This window comes from Glycine max, chromosome 18 (assembly GCF_000004515.6).
Source record: "Glycine max cultivar Williams 82 chromosome 18, Glycine_max_v4.0, whole genome shotgun sequence".
Lineage (NCBI taxonomy): Eukaryota > Viridiplantae > Streptophyta > Magnoliopsida > Fabales > Fabaceae > Glycine > Glycine max.
This window is the reverse complement of record NC_038254.2, coordinates 54,815,722-54,826,896: the sequence shown is the minus strand read 5'-3', so window position 1 is coordinate 54,826,896 and position 11,175 is coordinate 54,815,722. Positions and strand designations below refer to the sequence as shown.

Sequence of the window (11,175 nt, the reverse complement as noted above, 5' to 3'; positions counted from 1 at the left end):
CATATATTATTGTTCATCATGGGATAGTTCATCATGGGATAGCTTGGGCTTCATACTAGGAAATCTAACCAATCACATACCTATATATAGCACAAACATCATTGTAGCAAGTAAACATTTTAATATACATAGTCATTTTAGCTGAAATTTTTAATAACTTGAGTGTTGGAATGCTTTCTGCAAGTAACATGCCCATTTTTCATAGCATCTCAATCTCATCGAAGCATCAAATGAATTCAAGAGGTCTTAAACATCAATTCTCATCATTCATTTTCTTGAAATATAATAATTTTGATTAATTACTTATTATATTAGAACTTAGACTTGTAAAAAATAAACAGTGATAATAAAGAATAACCCTAAAAGAGTTATTATTAAAGTAACTTCATCCTCTCGTTATATTGTTGTAAAAATCATACTAGACAAGTTGAATTGGCCTGTCAAACCAGGAACTGGTTGTCATATGATCCAAATAACTTCCAATGCTAGACAGCCACCAAACCAAACGAAAAAACCGTTAAATCAAAGTAAAACTGAAAAAAACAGACTAAAACGGTGGTTCAACAAATTTTCAACAGATTTTGAAAAGTGATACTCCCTCCCGGCCTAAATATAAGTAACAATAAAATTAATATTAGAACTAAATATAAACAAATACTAACTAACTTTTATCTCATTTAATGATAATATTTATATTATGTCTTTCATTTAATAAAATCTTTTTTCTTGAATCATTTATTCATATTTTATAAATACTATTATGAAAAATATTTTTGAAATATTTTTTGAATTAAATATTATTAACTAAATTCTTTAATCCATGTGTCTGATAATTAAATTGACTTATAGTTAAGTTCGGAGGAAGTATCTTGTTCTCGAAACTGAATGTGCTCTTCTCCATTTTTGACATGCAAGACTTTATCAGCTTCATATCAAGTTTATAGAGCTGAGCCTGATCTACTAAAAGAAGGAAAGAAAAAACTTTGACTAAAAGGATAAAAAAAAAAAGGATGTGAAGACATACTGAATTTCTAATGTTGTTGCATATGTTGTACATCATTAGTGTTGTTAAAAAGTTAAAAAAAATTAAATAAAATATATTAAAATTTTAATATATTAAATTCAATATTATAATATAAAAAAGAAAACACTATGAACATAGTCGTCACTAGAGGTAATGAAAAATATATAAAAAATAAAGCTTAGTTAAGTGTAGTCATATAAGTACTTTTAGTATTATTTTTAACCAAAACTAAATTTTTACTTTATCAATGTATGTCATTTTAAGAGTTAGTTATTAAAAGAGCGATTAGGTTAAAAAGAAATAAAGGATTCCTAACTAGCTTGTTATCCTAGCTAGAACAAAAGTTAGGTTATAATAAACTTCTATTTTTAATTGAAAACAAACCGAAAAACGCAAAACAGTTTTGTCCATATATATGTTCCTTTCTGCTCTGTTTCCTTCTTGTATCTTCTCTCCAAAGTTGTTCGAAAAGGATATTATCGTCCACAAGTTCCTCATTATATTAATAAGAAAAAAAATATCACTAACCCGTGGTTTAGTTCCCCTCATACGTCGTAGATCCCGTCGACGACTTACTCTTGTATTCCGTATCAAAAAAATTAAATTAATTCATAAGTGGGGTTTAATCTTCAAAGGGCGAAGATATTATGAAATAAATATTTGTGAAATGAGTCGCCAACTTTGGAATTTTTGATTTTTTTTTTATATTTCAAAATAACGTCAAATTAAAAATGATGAAAAGTGGTTATTGGTTAACCATATAGGGCGACATTGAAGCACACACAGAGCTGAAATGTGTGTGCGTGAGAAGGGCCAAAGAAGCTGTCCATGACGTAATCCAAATGTCACCCAACTCCACGGTCTACTCTTTAGGAATTTATATTTCACACAAGCACCTACTTAGTTACCATGTGCAATGCAAGTGATGTGAAGAAGGTACATTTGGGAGGTTATAAAAGGCACGTTAATCATTCATAGTTTCATCATCCACTACTTGTAGCTATTAGCTAACATATAGAAAGAGAGAGAGAGAGAGAGAGAGAGAGAGAGATCACATTTCCTGAGCTATAGGCTATAGCCTTCCATAATCTTATAACAATGGAGGGGACCACCAGCCAAAGCACGTTTACCTTCATCCCTAGCACAATTGAGACACCTAGTCCAAGCATCCCTGAGATTTCATCATCATCACCTTCCCCTGGCGGCTCTCTTGCAAGAGTTGCACAAAGTTACCCTCCTGGATTTCCCAGAAAGGTAACCAACAACCCAACACTTAAATTATACCCTGGTTTTAATTTTCATTCTTTGAAAAAGTTTGTGCCTTGAAACACACAAACTTCTATATGGGTTGTCATTTAATTTGATTTCCTTTTTACTATTATTATTATTATTATTATCACCTTGATGTTAGAACTTATAACTATATGCATACTGAGTCGACTCTAGGAGTATCAAAACTCTCTCCATACTAGGTCGACTCTAGTGGATTGTTTTGTTGTTTAATTTAATTTGATTTTCTTTGGGTACACACTGGCCAAGGCATTGAGGTTATAACCTATGATCTCATACTATTGTTTGGTTATTTTAATTTGATTAATTAATAGAAATGTGTGATGATTATGGCAGGTATTTGCGGAGGTTATAGGGACATTTCTGTTAGTGTTTGTGGGGAGTGGTTCTGCTGGGCTTAGCAAGATTGATGAAAGCATGGTGTCAAAGCTTGGAGCTTCACTTGCAGGAGGACTCATAGTGACAGTCATGATTTACTCAATTGGACACATCTCAGGGGCACACATGAACCCAGCTGTTTCGCTTGCTTTTACCGCCGTGAGGCATCTTCCGTGGCCACAGGTACATTTCTTTTATTTTCTGAAAAGCAAGTCCGTCTATAAATAATAATGCTTTTAGTACTATATGGATATGCTTTCCCACACGTCCTTCAGTGAATTGGTGGACACAACAATGTCTTCGTACTCACGACGGATTTTTTTTTTTTTTCTCTCTGTCTACTGTCAAGAGATTGGTGAAATTTTTGTTTATCCTGCGTATTAATAGTTAATTTATTAGTTTTTTTTTAATAAATGAAGTTTAAATTTATAATTTTTTTCTTTCAACTATCAACTCAATTTTATAAGAAATTATTAGAGTAATTAAGAAAATAATGCTAAGAGCGTGTAGAGTTTACTTTATTTTAAAATTTATTTTTTAGAGAATATTTTCAAAAAGAAAGTTATGGTTATTTCCATAAATTAAAATATTGTACCTATTTATAGTAATGTTTTTCAAAACTAAACTAGTTTTTGAACTAGTGAATATATTAGTAGTAGAGGTGCAAGTGGGTATGAGTGACCTGCAATCCCAATCAATTAATCCAAACTAATTATAATTTAGAGGTTTGCTTGAATCATTGGTTCGATTTACTATTATTTAACTAAGCTAATTGTAGTTGGATTGAATTGGGTATCATGTTAATGAGTTCTAAACTCAAATAATTCAATCCAATATAAAGCACTTGTAAATAATATTAATAACAAATTAATAATTATTCTATTTTTTATCAATATTTAGTGTAGTACGTGTGTAACCCTAACCCACACCTAAAGACCAACTTTGTGACTTTCATATTTAAATTAATTAGGTACTTCATTTTTAACTGTGATTGTGGTTAAATGCTACATATACATGCTAGATTCATATTAGTTTTATTTTAATTTAATGGAATCATCATTTTCTTTTTCTTTCTTTCTAATATAGAATGTAATTTTTTATTTAATCTTTTGTATTGTATTTATTTGGATATTATTTTTATGATTTTTTTAACAATTTATAAAATATAACAATATTTTAATCAATCAACTTGATTATCCAACCTAAATTAAGGTAGGGTGGATTCAGTTTAGGCTTCTTACCAAACCAAAACAATGAACTCAATCCAACTTTGTCCAATTATATTTCATTAGTTGATCCATTAAATAGACAAAATCTAACTCAATCTGACACACAGTTACACTCTTAATTAATAGTTTATTAGTTAAATTACAATTAAACTAATAAAAATAAATATACTTTTAATACTATATGATAATTAATGATAAATTAAATCATAAAAAGTTTAAAGAAAATTCAAGTTTTGGCATAAAACAATAATATTATATGTTCTTTGATATGGAACAATTAGACCCATTCTCAAACTGTTTTCACCAATTCCTAAAATCAGTGTTTTTAAAATTGAATGCTTTTGTTACTTGACTTGTTCACTGATTTTCCAAAATAATCGCATATAGTTTAATTTAATTTGCCAATCTATGTATCTTACACGTAACATGCGTAACTTGTGCAGTTGGAGACAAATGTGTCATTATTGCCTCCAATTTTAATCACTAATAATTGAAGGTTAATATTTCATTAAATCCTCAAATGCACAGTGCATACGACTAGTTAGGTTGACCCAGAGCTTCAGCTTCCCTCACCACACCTTTTATTTATAAGGCTCCCCCTCCAATACGAACGAGACATTAATTATAAATTAGTATAATTAACTCAAAATCAGAACACAATGATTAAAATTAGCTATAGCTAGAGACCACAAATAAAGTGAGCTTACTCATTCTGTAATCCATCCTTCGAATACTTGGTCTATGTTTGTTGAGTGGTGTACTATAACTATTTTTCTACTATTTCTTATGATTGGTACATAAAGAAGAAAGATGATATGCATAAAACAAATATTCACAAAGTCATCATAAACTCTTTAGAAAAACTCGAACGGGTTGCTTATCACAGTTTATCAGGGTTAAACAATAGTTGTTAACTAATTTTAGTATTGAAACAAATGAGCTAACGTTGTTTAATTTAGCTGAGTAACTTATTTAAGCAACCTTTTTTAGCAATTTTTTCACAATAAATAATTTTAATTAAACTCATTTAAACAACTCATCATATTAGAGAAAAACATAGTAAAAGTTCTTATGTGTGATGTAATGTGTAGGACCTACTAAATACTAACTTAAACAACTGTGTCAAGCCATAACCTTTTTTTTTAAATGGTTCAATGAACATACGGTGGAATATATAAAAATCTGTAAAAATAGAAAAGGGGAAAATATCTCAATAAAATGTCCTTGAAACCAACGTGACTCAGTTTGTATGGATTCAAGTCCGCGTCAAAATGGTTCGGCCAAGAGAAAAAACAGGTACTGGTCAAGTTCACGTCTCACCGTGGACCCAGGGTAATGTGCATGCATTTTCAGCCAGAAACAATCTGAAATGTTCATTAATTATGTGGTCCAGAAATCCTTCATGAATCTAGTCTCTACCATATTTTTTCTTTTTGATTATTATCTATTCCCTACCATATAGTAATGAGGATTTGAACCACCCTTCTGCCATGAAATAATGCAGAATAAATGACCGTACTTGTTGTTTACCGAAATTTTAAAAAAGAATATGTGTTGTTTATTTTTAATCAAGAACGTTTAGTGTGATATTAATCATTCTTCAACTAATATCATTAAGATATTCGTTAGTAAAATCTGATAATTAAATTAATTCATATTAAAAAAACAGCAGCTACTCTCTCTCCTTGTACAATATGATAATTTAGTAGTAGTATGTTGTTTGTATTTTTGTGAGAATTAAGTAAATTAATAGGTTTAACTCAATTAGGAGCCGACACAAGATGACAAGAATGGCAATATGAAACAGACAACAAAAGAAATCAGTAGGACTTGAACTTAAAATAAATTCTTTGCAGATAAGGTCTGGTTTGATTGCCAAATGGGATAAAAAAAATTAGAATAATTAAATTCTGATTCCCTTTCTCATTTTTGGGCAATTTGGCTAACTTATTTTGTGGACAAATTGTAGTTTTAGACCCTTTTAGCTAGACACATAAACAACGCGTACAATTTTCTTGCAGCTCCCATTTTATGTAGCAGCTCAACTCACTGGAGCCATTTCTGCTTCATACACATTGCGAGAGCTGTTACGGCCATCAGATGAGATTGGGGGAACTTCACCTGCTGGATCACACATTCAAGCCCTAATCATGGAAATGGTGAGCACATACACCATGGTGTTCATTTCCATGGCCGTGGCCACCGACTCAAACGCGGTAAGAATCACAGTAATTTAATTGAAAAATTTTATAGATAAAGAAAATTTAATTAGAGTAATTAAGGCCCACTAAGAAGTTCAGCTCATTTGATAGAGTATGTGTGACTTAATATTTAAGTTTAATTCCTAACCATATATTATTTTAAATTTTCAATTACATTATCTAAACATACTCCTAACCTTAAAATGTTGTCATTTTTTGCAGACAGGACAGCTATCAGGAGTTGCAGTAGGTTCTTCTGTTTGCATAGCAAGCATTGTAGCCGGGTAAGTTTAGCAAAAAAGAAAAGAAAAATGATCCTCACACACAAACACAATTTTACACCACAGGAATAAATGACCACAGGAAAAAATAAAGTTTAAAAAATGGGAGACTCAAAATTAGGCAAAAACCTATATATATTGAGGAAGCAAAGTAAGAGACATAAACATGCATGAAAAGAAGCCAATGTTTTTTGAAAATTGTTGTTGTGTGCTGTCCATGTATACAGACCAATATCAGGGGGATCAATGAACCCAGCAAGGACATTAGGTCCTGCAATTGCAACATCATACTACAAGGGACTTTGGGTATATTTTGTTGGACCGATTACTGGGGCAGTTTTAGCAGCATGGTCTTACAATGTGATTAGGGACACTGAACACCCTGGTTTTCCCATTTCACTATCCTCCATTTCATCCAAGGTGCGCCAAAGCATTGGTGGAACCGAACAAAAAAGCGACCAAAGATGCTTGGTGTGAATGAAAATAATAAACATCAATGTTTTTTCTGACACCACACCCTTGAATGTCTTGTCTTGGAGGATCTCAAGTTTCCACATGTATTATCATGTATATCAATAATACCATGCCGAGATCATATGGTATTATTAGCTAGGCCATGTATCGAGTTAGTTTCAGGGCTATGAGCTAGCCATGTATAATGCAAAAGTGTGTAGTGTGATTTTCCTACATTAATGAAATGTCAGCTTCATATGAAATGCAATATGGACAACAAATCGGATGCTATTAATGATGATTAAATGCAGCCCAAAACTGGTATGTGATTAATAGTCACAAAATATTCTCAATTTAACATCAATAATATATACACCTACACATTCAAATCCATCAAGTGGTTTAGCATATACGAAAAGACTTCCACGGATTCATACATATGAATATCCGTCTGTCAACTCATAAACGTATTATTCCTCAGGCCGCCGGTGGAACAAATATACCATGGATCATGATGGTAAGCAACAGACTAATTAAGCACGACTCTTCTAATGTTGTAGTTGTTAAGATTGGTGTAGTACCATCGAAAAATTGTCCTCCACTAACGGAATATTAAGATTATATATCTTTATAGTCTTTGTTTAATAAGAAAATAAACTATAAATTATTTTACATTATTATTCTATCACAATTCATCATATATAATATAAATATTAATTTTTATAATGATTATTTTAAAATTATTTTATATTATGCACGATCATTAAAATCTTGTTAGAGTTTAATATAAATTAAAGTTTTAATATAAATATTATGAGACTATATTAATAATATGATGTACTGATGATAATATTTACGAATATTTTTTACTAAACATGATTATTATACTATTAATATAAATCTACAATGTGTACAATAATAATAATAATTTCAAACAAAATCATTATAGTATCACTATTAATATGGATTAACCTCACTTTGTATATTTTTTGCCTAACAAAAATTAAATTGTCAGTATATGCATTGCAAGTTTATATCAATAATATGATACATTATATTTAATAGAAATTGATATATATTTTCAATATATCATATGTTAGTTAGCATAATATATTATTAGTGCAGACTTAAAATATTTATACGTAAAGAAAGATTGTACCAATAGACACAATCCTAAACAATGTATATTTCTATCACTACTATTACTAATGCCTATAATAATGGGTACAAATTGGCAAAAGTTCAAATCCTCTGTCCACCGTTCAAAACAGAGAGCCTTGTGTCATGAACACTTTCACAAAATATTAGCTGAAAAGTGAACGAATTCGATATAATGGCCAACAATAGGTGTAAAAAAAAAATTCCTTAAGAAAAAGAATATTAATTGTGCCTTGTGAAACTTCTTTTCTTTTCTCCTTTTTGTGTTGTATTTTTTTTTAATAATCTGGAGAGGTGGCAATTTCCTTTTTCCCAGAGTAGGATTTAAAATAAATATCTACTTAAACTTGGTCATGGTCAAATTAAGAAATAAAATTGTTTCCGCCCATGTTTAATTAAAGAAATAAAGCAAGGTATGTACCAAAAAAGAAGTAAAGTAAGGTGCACTCATTTAATAATAGGTCATCTTAAAGTGAGCAAATTATTCATTCAATTATTATGACTCCAACCTTCCTTGATCTTTTCTTTCACATAATACCCAACGACAGGTACAATCTTTATGCCTCCCACACCATATTTGTGCCACTTGGAGTTGAGTGTATTGAACAAAAAAATTAGAACTTACATAAAACGAAAACACAGTAAAGTTACTAATATAAAGTCTCCAATAATAGATCCTCACGTGTTGATTTTTTTATTTATACATTTGTCGTACTTAGAATAGAATTTATAACTGCGTGCATATTCTATTCAAACCAACTACAATTCTGATGATTCTAATGGTTCTCGCATGTTGAATTTTCACATTATAATATCATGCTAAAATTTTATGTTTATCCCTCTGTTCTTAGATATAAATCATTTTTAAATTTTAATATGACCTTATCTATTCAATTTCTATAAAGAAAAAAAAATACAATAATGGTCATCATATAGAAACTTAACTCGTGATGGTACATGCACTAACGTACATATAGGCTCGATTCCATCCATTATCTATCTAAAGCAGGTAGGCTTGCAATTGCAAGTTGCAATGATGAAAAGAAAATACGATATCTAAGAAGTACCACATACAACACAACCTACTTAATTAAAGATTATGACGAATTCACCATTTTGATCCTGTCCTTCATATACCCAACGACTGGTACAATCTTATACAGTCTGGCACAACACATGCTGTTTGAGTGTATTATAAAACTAAATAGCACTTACAATAAACGAATAGGGCAAGCAGTGTAAACTGTAAAGTGGTTTTAATTATTCTTCTTAAATAAAGGTATTTCTCAATCAGAAATAAAAAACTAATCCATCACAATATTAACATTTATTTAAAAAAATTATCTTTTTTAATCAATATTTTTTTATGCATGAACTTAAACATCAAACTATATATTTAAGAAATAAAATTATCTGCTATCATATTATTTTGGTGGCAAACACAAAAGTTAATACCAATATAAAGTACCCACGGCAACGTTGATAACTGCTAAATAATAGTGAATTAATAGTGGAAAATCGGTCTAAAATTAACTTAGAATTAATTATTTAGCAGTTATTTATGCTTTAATTTGGAAAGATTTAATTAATTTTGGATTTTGATTGCAGATGTGGAAAAGGAGGTACAATAAGCAAAAAGGAGCAGAAATAAAGAGAAAGAAGAAGAAAATCAGAAGAAGGCCCAAGCCCAAGTTTGCACCTATAAATAAGAGGGTCAGCCTAGGAAAAAGGACGCACTTCCTAGGAGCTCAGTTTTCAGACCTCTGGCACTCAGTTCTCTCCTTTCCTTTTCTTATATTCCTATTTCTTTCTTTCACCCATCCTCTCATTGTAAAGCCCTCATGACCATGAGTGGCTAATCCCCCTAGCTAGGGCCTGGCAGGCCTAAAAAGCCAATGATGTATGGAGCATTTCAAGAGTTATCAATAAAAAGAGGAATTCCCTCCAGGTTCTTTATTTATTTACCGTTCTTTCTTTTTACATCCTGTATCTCTGAACTTGCTTTCTGATAGAGTTTAGTCCACTCGGGAGAGGGTAAAGCCTAATAAGGGGTAAGGAATGAATACTTGAATCTGTTTTAAGGGTTATGCCACTCGGAAGAGGGTAACGCTTAAGAGAACACTAAAAGGAGGAAATTATCGGGTTATCTTTTAGAGGGTTTTTCTTCCAGTATCTTCTATCTGCTTTTCTTTCTTGCTTATTCTGCATCTTGGACTTTGTTTTCTGTTAGTCTTTAGGCCACTCGAGAGAGGGTAAAGCCTAATTAGGGGTAAGGAATGAATGCGTGAATCGGTTTTAAGGGTTAGGCCACTCGGGAGAGGGTAACGCTTAATAGAACAATTAAAGAAAGAAATTATTGGGTTAGCATGACTTAATGCCCCAATGCCCATGCTTTAGCAAACATTTAGAATGTAATCCTAATGCATCTTAGTTATTGAGTCTTCGCAAAGGGCATTTGGAAGATAGGTAATTAAGGTAGGCTTGTCATCGTGAGGCATCAGGGGCAAGTAAATGGATAGATGTGGGGCAGAATTAGTTCACTGGTATTGATAACAGACAAATCTAGAATCCATATATCTTGGCTAATTAGACTTGTCAGGTTTTAGCGATCTTAATATATAGGTTTTATTTCCTATTTTCATTGTTGGTTTTCCTTAGAAGTAGTTATTCCTTATTTTACTGTTGGGTTTTAGGAGTAAGTATTTAGATTTAGTAGATTTAGATTTTATTTATTTGAATTTTGTAGAAGTAGTTATCTTTATCGCAATTTAATATTTTATCTTCTAATCTTATCTTTAAATCTTTTAGCTTATTTTATCTATTGTCTTTATCTTTTATTTTAAAATTTAAATCTTTTATCTTATCTTATCTATTATCTTTATCTTTTATTTTAAATTTCAAGTTTCTTTTATCTTATCTATTATCTTTATCTTTTATTTTAAATTTCAAATTTCTTTTATCTTATCTATTATCTTTATCTTTTATTTTAAATTTTAAATTTCTTATCCCTTGCTAGATTTAGATTATATTTACTAAATTTACAATTTACAAATTGAAAAGTACTTCACATAAGTGCAACAAAATCCCTGTGGTACGACACTTCTTACCGAGAAATTATTACTACGAGCGATTTGGTACACTTGCCAAAGAGCTAACAAACG

General features: G+C 30.6%; 1 protein-coding gene across 1 annotated transcript; it reads left to right on the top strand.

Annotated features, from left to right (window-relative positions):
• The first annotated feature begins 2,006 nt into the window (after nt 1-2,006).
• On the top strand, nt 2,007-7,151 carry NIP2-2 (putative Si transporter NIP2-2). Its single transcript, NM_001253261.2, has 5 exons — nt 2,007-2,278; nt 2,651-2,875; nt 5,943-6,137; nt 6,345-6,406; nt 6,631-7,151. Exons 1-5 carry the CDS (start codon nt 2,123-2,125, stop codon nt 6,878-6,880), a joined length of 888 nt encoding a protein of 295 aa, NP_001240190.1. The 5' UTR covers nt 2,007-2,122; the 3' UTR covers nt 6,881-7,151.
• Nucleotides 7,152-11,175: the final 4,024 nt, after the last annotated feature.

Coding starts and splice junctions, on each gene's coding strand:
- NIP2-2 (NM_001253261.2), top strand. CDS start 2,123: ATGGAGGGGACCACCAGCCAAAGCACGTTTACCTTCATCCCTAGCACA. Junction 6,138..6,344: donor TGGCCACCGACTCAAACGCG/GTAAGAATCACA, acceptor CATTTTTTGCAG/ACAGGACAGCTATCAGGAGT. Junction 6,407..6,630: donor ATAGCAAGCATTGTAGCCGG/GTAAGTTTAGCA, acceptor CCATGTATACAG/ACCAATATCAGGGGGATCAA.